Source organism: Thermobia domestica, chromosome 8, assembly GCF_964235325.1.
Source record: "Thermobia domestica chromosome 8, izTheDome1.hap1.1, whole genome shotgun sequence".
NCBI classification, from domain to species: domain Eukaryota; kingdom Metazoa; phylum Arthropoda; class Insecta; order Zygentoma; family Lepismatidae; genus Thermobia; species Thermobia domestica.
The window spans coordinates 163,939,911-163,966,108 of NC_137461.1; the positions used below are offsets into that span (position 1 = coordinate 163,939,911).

Consider the following 26,198-nt stretch of genomic DNA (forward strand, 5'->3'; position numbering starts at 1 on the left):
GCAGAAGGCGTCACTTCACTCGCTATCGCTGGAGAAGTTAGAGACGAATGAGATGCATCAACGGGTTTGAATAAAGCCGGAAATGCAACTTCATCATTAAGAGGAGGCACACTATTATCACTTTTCGGCAGTTCATTTGGCGGGGTTCTCATTGGCGGTAGAGTCTCAGCAACTTGCGCATTCGCATACCGCCTGGTAGATGGAAGTGTTCCTTTAAATATTTCCGTCATCCGGAGTTCCTCAGCATGTTGCGATGCGGGTGGTTTTACATTTCTCTTCTTTGGGCAAAAGGACTGGACGTGTCCGGGGGAGGCACATATCCAACACGTTGTTTGTTGCCCCTGGTACATCACCGTGGCTTTCTGGTTGGCAAAAAACACTTTGGATGGAATGGGTTTTTCAGTTCCATGGAAATAATACGTACTCCATTATAAATAGGGTATGGGAGATATGCAGGCCATTTTTCATGAGTAACGTTATGTACAGTTCCATATTCATTTAATACATTCACTACCATCTCATCCGGCAATTCCATAGGCAAATCCAAAACGCGTACGCGAGTCAAAGCAGAGGCGGCGTCAGTAATTCGTACTTCACTTATCAGTCCATCACTGTGGCGGAAATTCACTGTTCCTGGGTTATTCGACATAAATACATTAAACTTATGCACATCACCTATTTTCACATATATACAATATTCCTCATTATGCAGTTGTATGGCCGTTGCCTCAGTTAATAAGGGTGCGAAGTTCTCACTTAGCCATTTATGTATCTCAAGTGCTAATGGCCGCCTGGATCTTGTACTCTTATCGAATTCGAATTTCACAGTATTCGTACGAATATTCTGGGACATACTGATATCAATGCAGTATATGCAGTATCAACACAGAAACAAATTTATATATATCACTTCTATTTGTCTATCTATATATATATACAGATAATGAAAGGCACTAATAGTATATCAATAACCAGTACTGCGTAGTTCAAACACTCACACCACAAAAACCGCACCAGCGACAAAGCACGTCCTCGCGGTATGAAGACTCGTAGCTAACTGACCACTGAGCCACCGCGCTTTTCATATAAAGGTAACACAGAGCTAACACTATTCTCAACGCAATGCCTTACGCCATGATAGATTTTGACTCACCCATTCTCTTTCCATCCTAAGGCAGCATCTCTACTGACTGTACGACAGAGCAGGGCTCTGAGTGAGCACTTACTCTTCACCCCATTAACAACTCTTTCAATTTTAATTTTCTGAATGGTACTTACTTTACAACATATATTTCTGCGTCAAAATAAAATTTTTCACAATTAAAAGGAAAAACTTCTCGCGACCCATATTTTGAGAAACACTGAACTATGGAATAAGATGAGGAACTCTATGCTAAACTCTGAAATAGTTTGAAAATTCGACGTTAGATGGCAATATTTATCTTATCAGTCGCTGCTTTCGTTGTGTTGGGTGTAATCTGTGACTTGACTAAGTTCAGTCATCTTTTCTCATGGTATTTACGTGACTAATGATTAAAAGTCACTTGATCGAAAGTGTTTGTAGTGGAAGTAAAACAAAATTTAGAATATTCAGCGTCTGGAATGGGATTATTTTCAACAACATCACCGTTTGATAACGACGTAGGTAAGTAATTACATGTAAGTACAAAGTGTACGAAGTAGGGGCATATTCAGCTGCTTCGACGTAACCAGACAATTTGTTACCAAATGTCAAGGCCCTTGTCAAGGTGTTCACATAGTTTAATTGAGTGTTTCTTCTAATTAGTTGCTATTTGTTGTGATTTATGGATAAGTTGCAGATAATACAGGCTAACAGAGGTGTTTTCGATAGGAAGATATTACACAAATTGAATAGTTTCGGTTTCGATTGTTGGTAACTGTGACGTAAGTTCATGAGGCATTTTCCTTCTGTTTCATAAACATTTAGGTAGAGAAAGTTTATAGATAAGATGTCTAGAGTTTCCGTTTGTTTGAAGGACATGTCGAATAAATACCAATAGCTACCGGAGTATTTTCATATTGCATTAGTCAATGGGTGGATAGAAATTCTTCACAAATATATTTCGCACATGAGAATTGGTAGAGTTGATCAAAATTTGGGAAATTTATGTTTAAATTTAAACACATTTTATGTATTTCCCCAATATTTTAAATGACTGACAGCAGTAGCTGATATGTTTTCGGTTTCCTAATCCTCTGTGCAACATGTCTGCTTCACTTTTTTTTTTTTTTTTTTTCCGGCTCCTGGCTTTCCCATTGAGTCAAAGAATAGATGGGTTAAGTTCTAAAAAGTCCAGCCGCGCCAAACCTATGTACAAAGTAAGAGCATTACTTGAGCAAACTGTTCTACCAAATATTGACACATTTCTTAGATTTTCAGGTTAAGTTAGAGCTTACAACATGCACTAAATGAGAAGCTCCATTACTACTTGCAGATTGACTTCAGGAGAACTCGGTATAAACACAGTGGATCAATGTTTCGTTAAGGGGGGTCCAGTGTCTTCCACACGAAATTTACAATTTCTCCACTTCTTTCTATTGATTTTCGGGCTTAAGTTTAGAGTTGCCCCTCCAGTCTGAAGGTGCCCTTGGACTTTGCAACATACAAAAAAACAGTGCTTAAAGTATTAAAAATTGTTACATTTCACTTAACATTAGTACTCCGTGGGCTTCACAAAAATTTAAAAGGTTTTCTTCATTATTTTTGAGCATCCGTTACATCTGTTCGCCATATTTTACAACTACCATGCTGCTGAAACCTTCCGCGAATGCTTCCGCATCCGGCAAATAGTACTAACTTCCACATATCTTTTCTCACAATAAACATAACTCTCATGCCGAACTTATATTCCTAAACATTAAGTAAAAACTTCAAATTATCATTCCTTACCTCATTTCTCCTGTAAATTTTCCTGATTTTTATAAAAAGCGGAGGGGTAACTCTAAACTTAACCCGGTTTTCGTTTGATTACATAATATAACGTTATATTAGGTTAGATTAAGGGGGTCTAGTGTCTTGTACACGAAATTTGCAATTTGTCCACTTTTTTTTATTGATTTTCATTTGATTACATAATATAACTATATTAGGTTAGGTTAGGTTAGGTTAAGGGGGTGCAATGCCTTTGACACGAAATTTGCAATTTCTCTACTTCTTTCTATTGATTTTGGTTTGATTACATAATATAGCGTTATATTAGGTTAAGTTACGTTAACTTCCTTATACTAAAACTTACCTTCAAGGTTTGTACACATCTGCCACTGCCTTTAAGAAATTGTGCACTATATTTTCCTGCTTCACTGAACATCTAAAGAGGTATTCTGATAAATACCCTTCCATATCCTCCTTCTTCTTCCCAAATGCAGGAACAGAGTACTTTGCACCTAGCCATTTCCTCTCTATCGTTTGTGTGTGGACAGATACTTCCTCACCTTTCAATAACTTCTTGTTCTTTTCGTACACTTCCCTACTTGCTTCCGTGCACACAAACTCGACAGAATGTTTAACTCGCAGGTGTCTGTAACCGTAGTCGTTTAAACAGTCATATGATTTCCAGCAATCGGATATTATTGTTGTTCCTGGTAAAATTCGACTATTTATTACCTGCAGCAAGGTGTCCTTATCCCTTTTCTCAACAGGAATTAGGAAAAATTTTGAACTATTGCCTCGTTCCACACCTCCAAACACCCAATTTCCTTCTACTCGACAACCTTTATTGTATTTTCTCTTTCCAAATTTTGACTCGTCTATTTCCACTACCACATTTACATCTCCTATTTGCGATGAGTTATTCAACACCCATTCCACACAGACCTCACGACAGTAACTTGACCAATCCACGAATGTCTCTCGGCTTATTTTCATCTCGTGACAAAACATAAATTCCCTATTTTTAGTTACTTTGCACCAATACACTATAAATTAAAGTTTCTTTTCTAAGTCTAACCGTGGTCTTTCGAAGAAGGTTCCTTCCACAGCTGACTTCTTCCAATGACACTTCGCTCCATTCCATCGGCGTTCACACCGAAATATGTTTTGTATTTCCTCTTCTTCAAATTTTCACTTCCTTACTACACTTGCACATTCGGTTCTCAACTTTATTAAGCCGTATCTCTCTACAAAATTAAGCTATTCATTCTCCTTGCCTAGGTATGATCGTACAAAGTTGAATGTCACAAGAAACGCACGATGCTGCCATGTTCCTTCACGGTTAACACTCGCATTTTGACACTTACACTACTTACTTTCCCTCCGTAATTTCAAATTCTCCGGCCTCCCTTCACAACATACAACCGACAGTCTACTTACATTTTGAGCTCACAGTTGCAGCACATACTCCTTCCATTACATTCGCAACATCTTCTCGCTCCTGTAAATCATGCAGTATATTTACTAGTTTACAGTGTGTAAAACTTAAACGTACTTGTACTAGGTCGCCATTAGAAAGCACCAACGCTAACCGAGTCAAAGCAGGGGGGCCGAGCGGTAGCGAAGAGGTGCGTCCTTAGGGAACAGGCGCGCAAGCGACGAGTCGTATACGCATAAACGAGGATAGTGGAAGAGTACGCTTTCATATACAATATTTTCACGGTAAGAGTGCACTTTATGCCGAACATTCATTGGAACCGATTCCTCGGAACAGTTCAGAAATCAGTTCCCAAAAATAATCCCATGAATCGATGCAATCGAAAAGTAAATTCTGGACAAGTTTTGCAGACTACCTGATAAGCAATCGTAACCTAACTTCACACCAGCAAACTAAGATATATCATGACAATGATAATAGATTACGATTGCTAACCAAATGATCTACCACACTTAACAAGAATTTACTCTTCAGCTGCTACGTACAAGGGCAATATCCTTGAGAACTGACGCTAGTCTTCCGAGAAATCAATTCAGGTGAAACGGTGACTATCAATTTTGAGATCTAGATGGGGGGCTGCCGTCCCCAAACCCCCCGCTCAAGTACCATAAAATCATCCAAAAACTACAATAAATAATCAAACCACTACTACAAAGCTAACGTAAGAAGGAAAAAATACACTAATTATAAATCAGTGCAGCATGACGAAAAAAATTAAATTACATCGCACCAAGACAATGAAACAACCGGCAGCAAAACTTCTCTTTCTTAAATAAGAGAAATGAAGCATCAAATTATCACAACGATTGGTTAAATTTAAATTCCTCTTTAAATTCAACCACGTATTCTCGATAGACTGCGTACCACCGACTATCCACTTTTGACTACGGCGCATTCGACCGACATTAAATTTGCGTCTACCGGACATACTCGTCCACCTAAACTCTTACTATGATTCTCAATATTAATCAGTCGACACAATGTCGCGAAACGATAGGAATTCACTTCAGTACCACAAACCTATTAGGAAAAGAAAAAGTATTAATAATTAATATCCGAACACCGAAACTCACTTCACAATATCAGAACAACGAAACGACATCGAAGCGAGACATGTTTAACGTACAACATTCGAAAATAGAGCATCATCAGTCAGGAACACATAACAACCAATTAGCGACTTCAACACAGCCAATCAACCACAGCACAGGGGACATCAGTACCATCAACCGCTAAAACAGCAAAACAACATTCTCATCAGGAGAAACAAAAACACCGATTCCGCACCTGTTCCGGTGACATGTTATGTTCTTCCAATGCCACTTTCAGTGACAAAATCACTTGTTCGGCATAATCTGTACTCTAGCCGTTTTCACTATCACTCAAAATTCATTTCGATATGCTGTGCACTGACAGTAATTACTTATATTCTCACACTCGTTCCGTCCCAAAAAAATTTTCACGTCGTATTTTACCTATGAATTTTCTATTTGGTAGAACCGTCTGCTCGAGTGAATCCATAATTTATCCTCATATTGAATTGGGATCTCCCCTCTCGAAATAAATCCCTGTATATGTGCCTGGCTGTTACATGTATATATTCGATCTGATGTAACGTGCAGTGAGTGCTGTTTTGCTTGTGAGGGTTTGCTGTTCATGATGTCTTTTGTTAATCTCGTCAGACACATTGCATGAAATGAGTACTTAATATGCCTACTACTATTTACTTCGTACTGGAGTTTGCAAGAGATCAGACTTTTTCTTTATTACGATATTGTCATTGTATAACTCTGTTTAAGTCTCGGAACCTGAAATCGTACAGTTGTTAGTAATGAGAGTTTTTTTTTTTTTTTTTTCTGTGGTTTTATTGTAGTTCACTTTAGTTTCGGAAATTTACTGAAATAGTGCGCTTTGTATGTTGCTTCTAATTCTGTAAAACAAATACAGTATAAACTTTCACAAGAAAAGATTAGAATTATACATATAACGAAAATTAAATATATTACGTAATAATTGGTTGTACATATTCAATTTGATACATAGACGTATGTTTTGACCTTTGTTTATAGTTTCTGGTATGGAAAGTGCAAGCATATCTTTGTATACAGGCTGTCCCTCGAAGATATTCATTCATTCTTTATTCGTCCATGTCGTACATTATTGGTCAGAGACCAGTACATAGGACTTGTCAAATAATAAGAAGACATTTCAATATAATTGATATTACATTATTTTACAAACTGTCACCCAAGTATTCATTAATATGATAATACATTTTGTTACACAAAAAACTAAATAGTCCATTTTTGAAATTTCGTATGTTTTTGATATCCTTCAAATAACTTGGGAGCTTATTAAACAACTTAGCGGACACAGGAAGAACACTTCTTTTGGTGCACGCATAGTTTTGGTATGCTGTGAATATGTTATTCTTTTGTTGTGTGTTGTATGAATGTACATCGTCAACATGAAGAAAACTACTTTCATTTCTCTTTACATATACTGTTAGTTAACGATTTTTCGCATTTATTACGTTTTTCCTTCCGCTTTGGTTAAAGTTGAGTGATTAGTAAGTGGAGATGGTAAAAATCATTTCTTGTATTAAAATATTCCAAACAAATATTAAAATATAATAAATTTACAAGCAAAAAACAAAATTAAGCTCGATTGACTGAATCCTGGCAATAATGTTTTCGAGGGATTTTTGTAGTAGTAAACGGAAATACACAAACTTCAAGTAAGGGAGCTGGATAAGGTACGGAAGGGGGTAAAATGTTCGATCTATTGGTTTAATCCTAATGTGTAGATGTCTACCAAACATACATTAGCTTTAGCAATCAATATTTCGTACACAAATAAACAAACAAAAACCCTTCTCTTGAGGTTCGAACCAACGCGTTACGGCTGGGAGAGCTTAATACATTCTGTACAGAAAGTATCGGGAATTGTACATTTACAAAGCAGAATGCGTCGAAATTATTCTTGTCGCTACGTTAGCACAACTATCCTCTATGCTCTGTCAGTTAGTTTGTTTACAGTGCTCCATTTGTCAGTTCATCGCAAATGTGTGTGGGCGATTTTTACAATGGATTAAACTATCAAACAAAGAATCTGTCTGAAATTTTGAATTGCAAATGGAATTACGTGTGCCGAAGTGCTGAAAATGTTGCGTAAGGCTTACGGTGAATTGACTTTATCAAAATCACGTGCGTATGAGTGGTACGGCTCATTCAAAAGCAGTCGACAAGTGGTGGAAGATTTGCCTCGCTATGGTCGACCATTACCGTCTTCATCCGAACTTAACATTGCTAAAGTATAGGAAATGGTGATTGAAAATCGTCGTTTAAGTCTGAGAGAGATAGCCGCTGAAATTTGTGTGCTTCACAAATCAATTCGTACCATTTTAAACGATTGTTTGGGCATGAGACGTGTTGCCGCTCAAGTAGTGCCGAAAGACCTGAATTTTCTGCAAAAACTCTATCGCGTAAGGGTTGCTGATGCTACAACGAGTCAATTCCGACCCCACATTCAGAAGACGCATTGTAACTGGTGATGAGAACGGGGGTGTACGAGTTTGACATGCAAACCAGTCAACAAGCTTCTGAATGGCACCTTCCAGCGAAGCCGAAACTGAAAAGAAGCACGTGAAAGTCGATCAAAAGTAATGTGATGTTCACAGATTTTTTTTTTTTTCTCGATTGCCGTGGTGTTGTGCACTCGAAATTCTTGCCAGAAGGTGGGACAGTAAAGAACGTTATCTAAGCATTGTGCGGCATTTGAGAGCGCAAATTCGTCGAAAACGAACAGATTTGTAGAAAGAAAACTCACGGATTTTGCACTACGATAACGTACCATCTGACAAGGCTGTCATTGTGAACGAATTTCTGTCCAAAATCTCAACAAATCTTATCGAACAATCACTGCATTCACCTGATCTGTCTCCGGCCGAGTTTTTTCTTTTCCAAAACTCAAATTATCACTTCGAGGCAGCAGTTTTCAATCGATAGAAGACATCAAAGAGAATTCGCGACGAGTACTGAGGTCGATTTTGGAAAATGCATTAAAAAAATTTTTGATTGGATTATTCGTTGGCATAAGTGTATTATTTCGGAAGGGGCCTACTTTGAAGGCGATACTATAAATTTGGATGAATAATGCATGTTTTGTGTTTTATTGACCAATTCCCGGTACTTGACAGAATATATATGATATCAAGTACAAAGCTTTTTCAAAGAATTCCCGGCTAGAACCCCCATTTTCATTTCTTTTAGAATAGTTCAATATCTGCAAAATTTTCATATAAAAACTGAAACAACACAACAAGAAAGAAACTTTATTTTTTTCCTTAATCTGCTTAGAACCAGAGTACTATGGATAATAGCTGTTGTATACTTGCCCCTCTCACCCCTTCACTTTTGTTGCACAGCAAATATATCCTCTTCGAACTCACGTAAACAGAGAAAGTGAGACTCAGAGACATTACGTTCTCACTACCATGAATGAAATGAAAAAGGTTGTTGTTACCAAACTAGCGAGTGGCATATTATTGTAGCTGAGCGTTTTAAATTTCCAGCATATTAAAAAATATAAAATACATTTTCTTTGTGACGGCATACTAAGTAAGGAGTGCGATCATACTCACAAATTTGGTTACGGAGTATAGGATGATATTTTAAACCTATATATATTTTATAAGTTTAGATGCGTGAATTACGAATACTTCAAAAGATTAACATACGCATGAACCAAAACCATGCTGATTATCAACTCGTGTGTCAGTGCGTATTCCTTCTTTGGACATATTTTTAAGGTTCACTCCTATTCAAAATATTTCTAATTTGGACATATTTCGTATAAACCACATAGTCCCGGATTTGATTTGCAATGGGAGATAATGTATTTTGATTCAGCATTAGTAGTCCAGTAAAGATAGCTCATTTTTCTGCCAAGAAAGGAACAAATTAGTAACAAGCTGAAAATTAGTACGGAAGTAGGGGAATGTGTCAGGAATAACATACTAAAAGTCCCCTAAAATCCCACTGTAGCTTTCCCCGCAGTGTTGAAAAATATCCGCCATCTTTAGACGACGACAAGGATTTTATGGAAATCGTCACCCTCTACGTTTATTCCTCTAGTCACCGTTCTAATTATCACAAAGCCATGAATAATATATGGTTGGGAAGCTTGAAGGACAGAGAATCTAAAGAAATAACATATATGCCCATCCTGCTAAAGTTCTAGAAGAGGAAGAAGAAAACAGCTTTTTAATTAAAAATTGTATATTTTCAGAAATCATGAGAAGTTTGCAACACTGACAGTTATTGCACATCAACAAAACAACAACAACAGATGTTCTTGATATTTATCTCAAACATAGCCAACAATGACACAAATCGGTGCAATACAAGCTGAGAAAAAACTGATAACCATTATTATTTTCTATTTCTGATCTTTCTGTACGAAAATAAGGTGACAATCACTTTCACGGCTCTTGTCATCTTCTATTATCACACAGAACCAAGAGTTATATATCATTGGAAATATTAAGAAACGTAAATTCGAACAAGGTAACACTTATACTAATCAAGCTCAGTCTTTGGAAGAAGCACAAAATCCAAAATTTCGTGACAAAACGTGATTTTCATATAAATTCTTTATAATTTGCAACACTGACAATTATCGTGTGTTAACAAAAGTCCACCACCGTTTTCACAACCATAATTATTAATTTACTTTTAAAGTTTTACATCACGTAAATATAGCACAAAATTTATTTATTGATAGTATTAGAAAGAAACAGAAATTAGTAGTCTCCTCTGCATGGGAAAACCGTTAATTCACACACTTAAAATCACTTTCAACTACAATAGTCATTTGAATTTAATTTTATAATTAAAATGTTTTTAAATGTCTTGTTTATAATTAAAATGCAATTTTGCTACTAGTATTCTTCAAACCAAACTTAATGTGTACATTAGACATTAGTATGCACTTTTGTACATTAGATGTTAGTAAGAACATTTTTTGTAACTAGTCCATTCAGAGTTATTTTATTAGAAATCAATGAGATTATCATTGTTTTCACGTTAATCTCCATTATCTTCATCATTTGGTTGTGCATTTACACATCCAATTCCTCGACACTGACGACATAAATTAGAGCGCACAATTTCTGCTTTCTGTCAATCGCACATACGATCACAGCCCTTTTTACATTTACAGGATATTATATACACGGAGCGAGTTCCTTGGTCATTCTTGCTGGTACAAAAATATCTCCTAATGTTTTCCATACATATTCGGTCATTGGCATATCATTTCCACTGCATAATTGATCCTGGTAATACGCTCTCAAGATATGATGTTTCGCAGCATTACAGGTGGGTAGAAATCTTGCTAATTGCATTTCGTTGTGAGTAGGGGAGCGACTTACTGCACGGATTTATGAATGATACTGGAATTCGTCAAATGATGGTACTGTTGCGGACAATCATAGTATGTTAATAGAAATGATGTGCTAGCTTTAACCAGAAATTGTTCACTAGCATTATCGTTGAAATCTTCGAATGATAGGCTTATATCTTCCCGTTTTTGAGATAATCACAGTGCCTTTTTCTTTCCCTGTCGATACAAACCACATGATGTGTCGCATCCAGTTATAGCATGGTAACTTAGCAAAACAATTAGCACATTTGCTTATGTATCTTGCAATTTCTTAGTACTAAATTTTTTGTCACTTCTTGTCGACGTCCTGGCTTTCGAAATGTGATGTCGTACTGATTGTTACCTTGTGCAAGCAAAAGGATTAAAATGTCAACATCCTTGCCAATTACTACGAAGTGCCTACAAGGATATAAAGACTTGGCTTCTGCAGCTTTGCGTGATAAGTGCGTCAGCATCACTTCTTGATTGCTGGGTTTGAATTCCAGCTTGTATTAAATGAACTATCAACTCACGACTGAAACAATCCTTATTTTTGGAATTACCCAAGAATTTATCTTTCGTAGTTGATAATATGGTTTTATTTGTGAATAAAACCAAATCAGCTTCTTTTGTACAGTTCTCAGTACAATACCCATCAAAAATAACTGTTGCTTTCGTTCTAAAGTTTGAGAGTATATATGATACATACGAGTTGTACACGTCAAGGTATGTTCCATGTTGTAGCCAAACAACATGATGTAGAAGCCATACTCCATCTATAACGTACACAGTGTTTTCAATTTTAAGTTTCAGAAGTTGTCTGATATTCATACAAACCAGACTTTTTCGTTTTCCTCATGGACATTTCTGTGAAGAGAAAGTGGATAGGATGCAAGCTCTTTAAGCAAAATACTTTCGGAGTTCTTCGAACTTCACTACGCATATGCTTCGGTTGAAGTTTAGCATGGTGTTTACAGCCATACCTCATCAAGGATGCGTACTACATTGCGGATAGTAGGATAACTTAACCTTTTGTTCAAGTTTCACATTTCCAAAAGTCTGTCCAAACATTCCTTCCATAGCAGCCAATCCGATTTTCTTAGCTTTATCACAGTTGATCATTTCATTACCTACCATGCCAGTGCCTAGGAGCGCGAGCTCTGGATATGAAGGGAATGAAGAATGCTGGCAAAACCACCACAAATATTTCTCTACATCTCACGCGATTCATTGCTTTGGTACAGTTCCACATGCCGACGAGTGTGAATTTCATGCCTATCTTTGTTTTGACATTTTCGTTAGTGGCGCTCTTCTGGCATACTAGACCCACCTAGATATTACCTTTTCAGTCATGCTTTTCCCATGGGTCAGTCTAACACTATTCTTCATTGTTCTAATTAAAATATACGCAATCGTCCTATCAGACCCTATACCACTCCAAAATATATATTTCCTGCGAATAGTGAAGTAACAGTCTTCTGTAAATAGGGGATCCATTTCGTCCTAAAACCGCAACATTTTTCGTAAGTACAGACGTGCGTATTTGACATACAAAGGATGCGTATCTGCATGGAAATATGGTAACATTTCTCGTATGCAATGAAGATTCCAGTCTTCTTTCGGCACGAATGAAAAGACGCGTAATTTCTACAAGCTGAAAGTATAAAGTGAAAGAAAAAAAAACAGAGGTACGGCTATTTTCTGCAGCGGCGTCCATGAATAACTTCAGGACATTGGTAATCTTGATTATATTTGAGTGTTAAACAACTACATCAGCATCGATATCTGTTTCAGTCATTACAGGAATATATTGACCCACAAACTCCTCAACGGCGTCTGATTCATTAAATATATGTATTGCAATTGCTAACTGTGTTAAAAAATGAGTTCGCAATGACACTACCTTTCATTGTATATGCAACTGCTCTCATAAATGACCCAAATGTGTGGAAAACTAAAAGTCTAACAATCACCGAAGGTAATTCACCAAAATTTCTACATGCTGCTACAATGTTACATGCTTTAGCATACAAAGGTTCATCGAACATGACTAAGCACGTTTTTTGCTTGTTCCCTGCATGTTCTTTGCTGGCAAACATACGCGCCTAGTATATAGCATCCATGTTTGTTGGCTGAAGATCGATGAAAGGTAGAATCACTATTTGAGATGTTTCGTAGGTATTGTTGGTGTTTGTCATCAGCTGCATAAATCCATCCCAATTTGGGCAAGTTTGCGTCTCATCGTACAGAAGGTGGGTTTGAGTTTGGATATTCAGAACACGAACGGGTCTTATATCTTCAATGATTAAATCCGAAAGGCCATCACTTTTGCGTGTATACGTTAAAACTAGTATATTTCGTTCGCTCTTTGAGAGTGCACGTTTTTTGAGCCGAGGTATTGCTCAATGATACACAAGCGACTCAATATGGATGGAAAACATTAGGAGATAATCTTGTACCAGCAAGAATGACCAAGGAACTTGCTCCTTGTATAATATCCTGTAACTGTAAAAAGGGCTATGATCGTATGTGCGGTTCACAGAAAGCAGAAATTGTGCGCTCTAATTTATGTCGTCAGTGTCCAGGAATTGGATTTGTAAATGCACAACCAAATGATGAAGACCATGGAGATGAACGTGAGAACAATGATAATCTCATTGATTTCTAATAAAATAACTCTGAATGGACTAGTTACAAAAAATATTCTTACTAACATCTAATATACAAAAGTGCATACTAATGTCTAATGTAAACATTAAGTTTGGTTTGAAGAATACTAGTAGCAAAATTGCATTTTAATTATAAACAAGACATTTAAAAACATTTTAATTATAAAATTAAATTCAAATGACTATTGTAGTTGAAAGTGATTTTAAGTGTGTGAATTAACGGTTTTCCCATGCAGAGGAGACTACTAATTTCTGTTTCTTTCTAATACTATCAATAAATAATTTTTGTGCTGAATTTACGTGATGTAAAACTGTGTCATAAAAGCGTGCTCCATCATTTTAAAAGTAAGTTAATAATTATGCTAGTGAAAACGGTGGTGGAGTTTTGTTAACACACGATAATTGTCAGTGTTGCAAATTATAAAGAATTTATATGAAAATCACGTTTTGTCACGAAATTTTGGGTTTTGCGCTTCTTCCAAAGATTGAGCTTGGTTAGTATAAGTGTTACGTTGTTCGAATTTACGTTTCTTAATATTTCCAATGATATATAACTCTTGGTTCTGTGTAATAGTAGAAGATGACAAGAGCCGTGAAAGTGAATGTCACCTTATTTTCGTACAGAAAGGTCAGAAATAAAAAATAATAATGGTTATAAGTTTTTCTCAGCTTGTATTGCACCGATTTGTGTCATTGTTGGCTATGTTTGAGATAAATATCAAGAACATCTGTTGTTGTTGTTTTGTTGATGTGCAATAACTGTCAGTGTTGCATACAATTTTTAATTAAAAAGCTGTTTTCTTCTTCCTCTTCTAGAACTTTAGCAGGATGGGCATATATGTTATTTCTTTAGATTCTCTGTCCTTCAAGCTTCCCAACCATATATTATTCATGGCTTTGTGATAATTAGAACGGTGACTAGAGGAATAAACGTAGAGGGTGACGATTTCCATAAAATCCTTGTCGTCGTCTAAAGATGGCGGATATTTTTCAACACTGCGGGGAAAGCTACAGTGGGATTTTAGGGGACTTTTAGTATGTTATTCCTGACACATTCCCCTACTTCCGTACTAATTTTCAGCTTGTTACTAATTTATTCCTTTCTCAGTCTTATCTTGACTGGACTATAGGTGTAGATATCACCTCTGCCAGAGAAAGAGAGAGAGAGAGAGAGAGAAATAATAAATAAAATAAGGCAACCAAACCTAACTAGTCAAGCAAAGAAAAGTAGTGTTATGAAAATACATTATCAGAATAGTGTTCTGAAAAGTCCTGCCGACGTGTCACTTTCCAAGCAGAGGAAACAGAAAACTACAATATCACGTTAGTTAGTAGTCTCTGGCTAAAGCTACACATTTTGTTTTGTCTCAACCATTGATTGGATTCCATGAAGATATGGAATCTGTTATACGAAGAAGTAGTGAAACCACGTTGTGCTGTCCGTTCATCAGAGGTTCTTTCCTGACAAAAAATGACCGATATACCGACAGAAGTCGTAATTGGTGGGAGAGATGTCAGGAGAATATGGCGGGTGGAGAAGGGTTTTATACTGCTGATCATAGACACTGCTCCATCCTTTGAGAATGTACATTGAAGTGCACAATGCAAACGCTCTTTGATGGAGACTTTGAACATTGTGTCTGGTGACCATGATTGCTGTTTGCTTGTTGATAAGTTCGGTGTGCATATTTCTTGGAGTTCAACATTGTAACGATCCGCACTGATCCTTTAACTTTGAATGAGAAAGACATGATACTACCATTGGAGGAGTGATTATGAAATCTATCCCGGACGTTGTTTAAGATCCAAAAATATCCTGTCTTTCTATAATTATTGTAGCAGATCCATTTTCATTAGAACTGATAATACAGCAGAAAACCTTTTCGATTATCCTGTACACTCCGAGAATTTCACACCCTCAAACGATGGTCCTTGTTAGCTGGTGACAACCATGAGTCGGTTTTTTTTTTTTTTTTTTTTTTTTTTTTTTAATCTGTTGCACAGATCTGTCAAACAATTGTTATAGTGCAATTTCTTCTTCAATAGAACGAATCTTTTTCGAAGGTTCGTTTTTGTTGTTCCTTAGGATCTCCGGAGGGAATGCGGAGTGAGAGAGGCCTGAGTGCATTGACCATGTGTCTCAGCCACAACAGTGAGTTCCTTCTTGGCTAGGCTGGTAGCGTACGCGCCTTTGCGTGGAAGACGTGGGTTTGGATCTTACGTTAAGCTGTATATCCACGTCTCATATAGTCTCGCTGGTGAAAAGGACGCTAAACTCAAAATCAACTCAGTCAACGTTGGGGAGGCCTTTGTCTAGCAGGTGCTCGACAAACCAATCGTCACGCTGTTCGGTAGACGTGGACCTCAGTTCTCAGTGTTATGTTACCAGTACGAAATTTTACATTCCAACTGCGCAGTGGTTCTGGTCTAAATCCACTCTTGAGGTTTCTCGCAGCTAGATGTGCGGAATATTCCAGTTTGAACTCCTGAAGGAAAATTGGGAGGTGTAATTGTGTGGTCTCCGTGGTGCACTTTTACATTATTCTAATCCAGTGTTTCGCAACCAATGTGTCTCATTGAGATGGAATATGTGACGCGAACTTTTACCTATTGTAAGAAATTGATTCTCGTGTTTCGATTGTTGTTGTTATTTTACCCCAGCTACTGTGTTTCACATACTTGTACAGTAATTCATTCTCTGAATTATTTTATTTCCTGTAACAATATTTTCGTAGATTGTTGACGCAAAAGTAAAGAACGTTCATGACTGTTGCAGTAATTGTTTTGAAAAGAAGTACAGGAACCAATTATAAGATACTTGGAGGTGCCGTGGCCAGTGGTGTGAGGAGTCCTTGGATCGATTTCTAGCCGGGAGGATGTGTGGAGGACAGCATCGTGTCCGTGGGTTTTCTCAAAGTTTGTTCCTTCCCATAATTTTATTCCACTAATTATTTAAATTAATTGACTTACATTAATCATCGATCTCGTTTAGGCTAACAGACATAAGGATATGACGTAAAACTAACATTTTAATTTCCTAAGGCATGCTAATTTACCTTTATGCTGTTCGCATATTGTCATGGACCGGACGGTGCAACATGCAATTCACTACTTCTTCGCATCCCAGACTCCAGAGTTTATCATCGTGGAATCCAATCGTTGATTGAAACAAAACAAAATGTGTGGTTTTAGCCTGGGACTTTTAACTAATATGGTATTGCAGGTTTTTTTTTTTTTTTTTTTTTTTTTTTTTTTATCTTATCTTTGAAAGTAACATTTGCAGTAAGACATGTGAGTCGCACAACGCTATGTATACGTATGTGCAAAGTTCTAAACGCTGAACGTGATAAGAAACCGAGAGAGTCAAAAGGGAGAAGGGCTATGCTATGTTATTGAAATACATCAAATAAATTATTGAATCGTGAAAATAGTGAGATAGACAATGCAAACGGTGGTAGTTTCACAAAAGAAGAATGGGCAGAGTAGATCACGAACCTTCGGCGCCATTTTGAAATCTGTGATAATTTTGTTAATGGAAAGGTACTGATCTGATATATCAATTAGGGCCAGCATGTTCTCAAAAGTCAATTATGAACTTTAGTGATCCTTTTCTGTATTTCCTTGGAAGATTTAGGATAATCTTCATAGTTATTTACGGAAATCTATGAGACTGATACTCGTATGTTGAAAGTTTGGACTATCACAAAAACGCATGTAAGCTGAACATATCCAAAGCCAAGAAAACCAACCGCGAAATTTGATATCAAAGTTATATTCTCTGTCGAATATCAAATTTCACTATTATTGTAGTTCTCTTTGTAGATATGTGAGCTATTTATTGTTCATAATACGACTAATAATGCTAAAATACTCACAAATCGATTTAGTTCGTACCTTTAGCATTTCTTACAATCAACGTACAATTGTAGCTCTCAGCCTTTCGAAAATTATGATCCCCATAGACTCCTTCTACCTTACAAATAATAGTATCAGTGACACAACCTATTAAAAACGGTAACTCACCGACGGTAACCCACCGACAAACTGTAAGCAACCCCTGTAAAATGAAATGAAGTATTTCATTTTAACGAACCACGATTATGCTCTTTAGACTAAGGGAGACAATGATTAAGTTGATGAATGTTGATGGAAGATATGATGGAATGAGAATGGGAAGGAAATTGGAGTATCCCGAGAAAACCCACACGATACGATGGTGTCCACTACAAAGTTTCTTGGCTGAGGATCGAACCAGAGGTCCCACGTACCAGAGGCAAGCTGTTTACCACCGAGTCACCGTGTCCTCCCCCAATCCCTAAGAGACGCGGGCATCCAGGACATAGAAAAACGTACTCACCATTTTCGCAGGAAGGAAACTTCACGAATCCCTCATTCTGACCGTTTGTACTTCTTGTATGTTGGTTTATCACACACTATATTTAGTATATCGATACATCTGTCAGAATCAGTGTTTTCTCCAAAATAGGGGGAGTGTGACTTAGTGATAGAGCGCTTACTTCTGGTGCGGGATGGACCTCGTTCGACCCCAGACTATAAAAGTTCGTAGTGGATACCATCGTACCCGTGAGATTTCTCAGGATTATGCTGTTTTCTCCTACATTTTCATTTCACGAATTATTTCCCAAAAATTAGCTTCCATCTATTATCTCTCTATTATTGGATCGGATTTCAGTTTAGCATCCCTTCGGTAGCAAAATTACATGAGACATGGAGCTACGAATTAAATTGAGATCCGAACTGCTTGCGCTCCCGCCGCGAATCGGAGCCGGGTCCCCTATGCGAAAGTCGCATAGGCTACCCCATAGCTATGCGTGATCTCTGTCTTCATTAGCCTAGAAGGCATAACATTTAAACTTTATGGACTTCATATAATTTCAGTTCTTCCTTGATAGCCAATTCTATACTGAGACAAAGTAGATCAATCAAATATGCGCATCTTCACTTTCTATAATTTTAAAGATGTTCTTGTAACTTCGACCATGTTCTAAGATTCCTGTTGAAATATCGTACTTAATTGTAGTTAACTTGACTCGGTCAAAGATTCATAAAATATCCCAATAATTCTTTAATTTCTTTGGAGTGACCTTTGTGCTACCCTTGTACCATATCGAGTTGTGAATTAATGGAAGCTATGGCTAAAAATAATATACATTTCCTTTCCCCCGACTTCGATCCGACATTTTGTTCTCGAGTTACGGCTGTTTGGGGCATTTTCCGACACGTTTTTGGCTGGTCGGAGCGCCAAAAGGAAGCATTTGTGCATCCAGTTTGTCTTATCTTGGTGTCAGGAATCAGCTCCCAAACGTTATCGGTGTTGTTTTGAAACACCCTGTATGTTTCTACCCTGTTTCCGATTAGCTCCTGTTTGCCAACCAATTTCTAGTATTCCCAAAACAAACCAAAAGTGAACTAAATTCACTAAATCGCCTTCACCCTATGCTTTCTTCTTGTATATTACTTATTATATATTTATATTGTAGTTGACAGAAATTACCAATATTGATTGAAATATCTGGTTAAAATGCTAGTAGAGGAAATCCCTTTTTAGTACAGAAATTCCCTCCTTGCATCCTACCGCCATCTTAGGCGAGATGGAATTATGCAAGATGGAAATTCCCATCTCGCCTAAAATGGCGGAATTTTTTTATCTTGGAGATATAAGTGGCTGATAAATCGTTAGGCGAGGTAGGGATAGACGAGATGGGATGGAATCATCTGAAACGCTAGATGGACGGTAGGTAGTGGCATGACATCACGCCGTCCCCCATGCCTATCTTTGCCGATTGTAATTAGGAACTGGGGAACGCCGTACACATTTTTTGGAGGGAGAGGAACGCCGTACGCACTTTTACCCCTACTGCTAAGTATTAATTTCTGTGAGGACTAACGAAAACTATTGTGATAATAATAATAATACCACTACTACTACTACTACTACTACTAATAATAATAATAATAATAATAAAAGATCTGAATGATAAAGATATATTTTCAACTTTCTATTAAAAATTAATGTGGACTTCCGTGAATCTCGATATATTGTGTTTTTTTTTTTTTTTTTTTTTTTTACAAGGAATGAAGAGACTTCAAACAACAATGTGGGAAATATGATTTGTATGACAGAAAAAAAGCCTTATCAGTTGCTTTACAAAGAACTAAGCAACTGACAACTGACCTTGTGTCTTTTTTTTAACACAATGTTACAAGGTACAGAAGCCACGCCTGCGGGCAGCTTGCTTTTTTTGTCTGAGGGCAGCTTCAGTACTAAAATTAAGACTCATTCTGTCAATTTGTGTAGCTATTAGTCAATCACACAGATTCTTTGCAACGCTGAATTTTACAAGGAAGGTTTTGTTCATCGGTATACAAGAAGGGTTTTATAAGAAAGTCCATCGTACGTTGTAATCACTTTCCCACTTTTGCACACTGTGTAAAATTTAACTTGTATACTGTAGTGAGTTACAGAAAAGAGAATGCTATTTTTTAAAAAAATGACATTATCAAATGGATTGACCATAATCACAATATATTCAAGATGAAAAATATTCATTTAACAGTCATCGTACTTAGTTGTCTGCACTGAAATTCCCATAATGTGCTTTCTTCTTTACCAATATGAGCTCCGAGCTTCTTCGTGGCTAAGTGGTTAGCGTACGCGCCTTTGGCGTGAGAGACCCGGGTTCGATTCCCGGCGAGAGCTCATGTGGTTCGGATTTCACGATTAATCAGTAGGTCCCGTCTCATATAGCCTCGCTACTGAAAGGGACGAGAAAATCAATTCAACTCATATTGAGCACCATAGGAGATATAACTCCGAGGGGAATTTTGTCCCTGGAAAACCTCCCAAAATCATCATCGGTACCCACCTAGACAGACAAAACCCACCTAGGCTTACGAAAGGAAGAATAGAGGCTTTCTCCCAGAGTGTGCGGGTCGGAGTGTGGGGGTCACACAGGCCCGTATTCAGGGGGAGCCTAGGGGGCCGGGCTCACCCTAAATTTTTACATGAGAATGAAATATGAGTATTAAAGTAGTCAGCCATTAGGACTTTTTTGTTAGAATGATATAGTCGAGACGTTCTATTGGTCCCCAACCGGCTTCCTTTGTACTCAGGCAGAAAATTTACCCTGACCGCCTTTATAAATAACACTCCAAATAAGCCATAAACGGCACGTGTGTTGTTTCGAGGTTTTGCGTTGTTGCCATCGCTAAACTTATATTAACGATGGATACATTAGGCCTATGTAATAATAATAATATCACTAACATAACAATCATTAAAGGAATCCTATGTAGTAGTATGAACAGGAGCGGTTCAGGGATGGACTCCTAGGGGTGACAACGAAGGATTATTTTTTTTATCGGGCTTTTGCAGCAATGGTGCCTGTACATTGGGTGGGGGGAGGGAACAACTTAACATATTTGGTTCGTACAAATGTTATCGTTATGGAAGTTATACGATATTAACAATATGCTATATCTATTAAGAGTAAAACACATATCATGAAACTAATAATTGATTTCTTTTTTCATTACTTCATATGCAAATTGAATTGAAATGAAATATTTCAGTCTAACTTTCCACAATTATGTCCTCTAAGCTAAGGGAGACGGAAGATTAAGGCAAGTAAATGATGATAAAAGAATTGGTGGAATGAGAATGTGGGAAAAACAAGAGTACTCCGAAAAACCCAGCAACACGATGTTGTCTATCACAAACTTGCTTGACGACGGATCGTACCAAGGACGCCACACACCAAAGGCAGGCGCTTTACCACTTTTTTTAAATCAACCGATCATGCCTCAGTTTCCTGAGCAAAATCTGCTGGAGGAATTATTTCATTTGCATCCCACGGCCTCCACATATTTTCTAAAGTAGCAACCAGCTATCAATAAAATAACGAAAACACACCCACCCACACACACAGTAAAACGTTAACAAAAGTAACGGAAACAAAAACAATGAATAATTAGAACAACGAAACCAAAAGTAACGAAAAAACTAGATATAATAGGACTTGAAAATCAAATAGCACACACGCACTACAGTGAAAAATCAGCAAGCAAGAGAGTGAAAATTGCAACATCGCTTTCTTTTTCAGCAGGTCAACTGGAGGGCCACCCTCAACTGGAAGTACTTGTTGAATTATTTCTCCCATGTAACAAAGAAACATGTGGTTTTCTTCAATGGTGTTCCGCTTCCTTTGATGCCGCGTGGGGACGATTTGAGCGGCCGTCGTATACCAGATTCGACTCCTGGTGTAAGCTTAACTTTCGGTCCCATGTCATTTGCAGGTCTCATTTCATACAGATTCGTTGAAAAAACTAAACATGTGCTATGACTAGTATGCAAACTAAATAAATATAGCAAAAGAAATATGAATTTCTTGCTTTAGTCACTGCCATGTAATCCAGTTTTCCTGGAGGCGTGATAGTATGGCTGGGAACGGCCTATCAGATTCAAGCTCCGAACCCACATTAAATAGACCGTTCTTTATAACCTGGTGTTTTATTAGGACGAAAAACAAAAATATACTGATAGCTCCTGTAACAGATATTACAGAAAAGAGATTTTAAAAAATAGCTGGTTTTGAAATAAAGGACAGTACCCGAGCTTTATTAGTATTGCTAGCATATCTTACCCGCTTCGCTGGGTTGAAATTAAAATTAAAATGCACAACCGCGTATTTCATGTGTTTATACCCGTGAAATATGCTGTTTTCGTTTTTTATGGCATCGATTTAAACAGCATCGGAAAGATCATTGATCATTTCGGCGACCCCAAAAATCATGGATTCGACCCTAATATTGGTCATTTTCGGTCATTTATATGAATATTTTCCCCTCCCCCATGTTGCGGGTCATTGCATCGAAAGTGTCACTGTTCATCTCAGCGACCCCCAAAAATGTAGATTCAGCACTAATATCGGTCAATTTCGATCATTTTTAAACATCTCTTTCTCCACCTCCCGCAAGTTGTGGGTTTGAATTTGAATTTAAACGGGATCGAAAGTACCACTGTTCATCTAAACGACCCAGAAAACTATAAATTCGACACTGATAGTGGCCATTATCGATCATTTTTATGTATCTCTTTCTGTCCTTCCCATAAGTGGCGGAGCTGATTTTGCATTACTCTCATCGACCCCGAAAACTATGGATTCAACACTAATATCGGTCATTTTTGATCATTTTAAAATGTCTGTCCCCTCCCCTTCCCCTACGTTGCATCGTCGAAGTGAATAGCCCAAAGCAATCCCTGTCCCTAAGCTCATGTATGTTGAAAATTTGATTGAGATCGGTGTGGTGGTTCAAGAGTGATGAAGTCACAAAGGCAGTCATTTTTATTAGTGTGGTATGTTAGCGTAAGTATCCTGCATTTCCGGTTACCAGCATGAAAGTTCCCCATTTTGTTACATGTCCAATCAAGGTTGGAAAATTACCGGGAGACAGTTCGTAGGATCATTATGGTCGACACTGGACGCCATATTGGAAAATGGCTAACTTCTAGCAACTTAATCTAAAATTTACACGAAAGCTTTAGAAAATACTTTTCTTCTTCTCCAATCTGCTGCCAAACAGAACAAGAAACAATTAATAGCAAAAATTTTCCGATTTTAGTCATTTAACCTTTTAGGGACCGATGGAACCTAGTGGACCGATGCACCCTAGTTTACCATAGCGTCGATCTTTGGAATTTGCCTTATAAGTCTCTAGTTAAGTTTTCACACCGGGTTTTTTGCATTTATTTAAGTGTGGAAGCATCAAAGAACGTTTTTCATGGGCATTTTCCAGTCACGCGTGCGATGCCTACCGGTGGTGACGTCACGAACATTAAAGACGAAAAAAGTGGGTAAATTTTACAGCTTTTTGGGGAATTTTTGACATGTTTCTACTTATTATAGGATCATGCTTCGTACCGCGTTGTGTTTGGAATGAAGCACTGTTTCCAACGTACTATAACAATTTCCCTATTGTGTATCACAAGCGAGAAAATCGCGTCCAAATTTTTTAAACAATGAGATTTTTTCGGTCCCTTTCTCGGGATTTCCCCCCTCAGGGACACGATAGGGACATGTGAGTGGTACAATTTAAATCTACTCTAATTTGACACGAAATCGTTTGCGAATTATGATCCTCGGATAAATAGGGACGTGTCAGGGATTTTTTGTTTACTACGGGTTATGCTTTCCACGTGGAGGAATTTTCTTTACAACCCTTAGTTTTCAAGATATGAGATTGATATTTTCCACAGATATTACATACACCATGTAGTATGTTTTAGACGATTTTAATGTCCAAGCGTTATCACAGGGGGGAGAGGGACCCAAACTTGAAAAAAAGTGATTTTTTTCTGACAAAATTTCCCTTTGGAGGTAATTTTCCCTTTACAGGCACATGGTAACCACATGCGAGTGGTACCACTCGAAAGATTCATTCGGTCCAAAGACAACAAGGTACGATTCATGTTCCTACAAAGAATAGTCTTTATGCTGAAGCTCATTGAAAAACAATTGAGTGACAATGTATTATTGGGGTAAATTGGTAAATCGGCTAGAGCATCTACATTAATTTTTGGGGGACCATTCTTCATACCTCATTCTATTCACTATAAAGCAAAGCTTTTTTTGGTATCACTTGCATGTTCGTGTCATGTACCATTTGCATGTTCGAGGGAAGATGTTGGTGCCAATTTTTTTGTAATTTCCGTTTTTCCACTTTGGGCTGGAATTTCCCGCCTTAGTTACAAATAAGGAAATTCGACTATTACAGTTGGACACGCAGCTTCATTACAAAAAACGAGGTATGAACCATGATCCTACGATAAATAGTCTCGTTGCAATAGCCGCTTGACTGAAACTAAAATTTACCTAAAAAAAAAAAAAAAAAAAAAAACAAGGTCCCATAAGGGCTAACCGCATGAATCGCCTCCCCGGTCACCCGACCTCGCTGTGTGTTTTTATTGTAGAGGTGTTGTGTATCAAGTACAAATTAATACAGTTTATCATTCTACAACTTTAATACGTTTGTTACAATGTTACATATCTACGTAACTCATATACACTTTCACATTTAAAAAAAAGTCCAGCTGCTGTGTTCATAGTGATATCACTGTTAGCATTGTCCTTCACATTCGCAAAGCAACGTACAGACGAGGCCGTTCTTAATACATTTCCTAGTACAGCGCAGTTTGCAACGGCATGTCACTAGTTGCCGACTGTTATTAGACATACTCCTCAACGTAGTCCACACACGTTGGTAACCGTGTCCGTCATCTGTTTCCTTCCAACCCCAGTTCAGGGGTTCAACATCATGCACATCCTTTTCGAGGCACTGTCGCCAGATCTTGCACTGAAGAGTTATTCTTCTTGTATGGAGATTCAATGCGTCTTCGGTTGGAGATATTCGGTCTATTGTGCGATTTTTTTTTCTGAATAGAATACATCTGGTTTTGTTGACTTCCTGCAAATACTTGATCTGCCGTAAATGAGCGTCACAAATCGCAGGATTAGAATATGAGATTGGCAGCTTACAAAACCGTGTAATTTTGTTACATATATTTCCCCATCTCCCTCTCCTAGGTTGGCTCGTCAAAGTGAAACGATAAAAAAACACCCAAGGCCCGACTCTCATATATGTTGAAAATTTGGTCGAGATTGGTGGGTGGTTCAAACGTTATCAGGTTTTATTAGTTTTTATTTATACGTCCCCCTCCCCTAGGATGTACCGTTAGAATGAAATTACAAAAATCTTTCCAGATCCAAACCTCATATATCTTGAAAATTTGATTGAGATCGGTCAGATAGTTCAAGAGTTCTTATCAAGTTACAAAAATAGTCACTTTCAGTCTTATATAAATTTATTTTTGTCTCCCCCACGGTGCTTCGTCAAATTTAAATCATAAAAACGATCCCAGGCTTGAACCTTATTGATGTTGAACATTTGATCAAGATCGATCGAGTGGTTTAGGAGTTAAGTTTTATTTATTTTTTACACCCTTTCCCCCTCCCCTCACTTCTACCATCAAAGTGAATAGCCTAAAACCAGCCCAGCCTTGAAACTCATCCATGTTAAAAATTTGATCGAGATCGGTTGGCCGGTTTAGGAGATTTAGAGTCACAAACATAGTTATCTTGAAATATAGATTGGTAGTGTTGAATCGAGATATTTCCCTGTTGGGGCAACGTAAAATTTTACGGCACTTTTCACCAGCCCCCCCCCCCCCCTCTTTCCAACAGAACTGCGGATGCATCGCTTTTACCACTAGCAATCCTCAACATTGAGACTTTTCCCAAATAGGTAGTCGTGGCTTCGATAGAAGGAAAAAAAAAGTTTGAAGGGCCGGATCGGGGCAGTGAAGAGAAGTGTCATCTTTTTTTAGCTACACAACTCGACTAGCCGACGTGACGGCCACCATGGTCTCGCATCATGTCCATTTTTTAAAAAAATTTTCAATGGAGACCTGCCTACGTATTTTGAATTGCAGAGGAAGGTTGTATGCATTAACATTACAAATGTATGAACATACTGTATTGAAATTTGAAAGACATTTAGGCCAAATTGAATTCAATAGGTGATCGTATTTCTTTTTTAGGAGCTTTTACTTTTTACTTTTGCAGCTTGCCGTCCCCTAAACTGCGGCGCGGAGCGTGTGCCCCTTTCCCCTAGATCTGGCACTGATTATTGGAGATGACTG

The 26,198-nt window shown here is 37.7% G+C and overlaps 1 protein-coding gene across 4 annotated transcripts in view; it reads left to right on the forward strand.

Annotated features, from left to right (window-relative positions):
* The first annotated feature begins 1,449 nt into the window (after nt 1-1,449).
* Stam (signal transducing adaptor molecule) overlaps nt 1,450-26,198 on the forward strand; it is a 141,591-nt gene continuing 116,842 nt past the window's right edge. The window contains exon 1 of one of the 4 annotated variants that reach the window (XR_014132744.1): nt 1,450-1,645. Coding sequence is in view for 1 of the 4 variants with exons in the window: in XM_081769224.1 (XP_081625350.1) it covers nt 1,603-1,645 (43 nt within the window). In the remaining 3 variants the exon portion in view is untranslated. Of the gene's footprint in view, nt 1,660-1,767; nt 1,906-26,198 lie in introns of those variants that run through there. The other 3 variants (XM_081769224.1, XM_081769225.1, XM_081769226.1) reach the window with 3 other exon arrangements.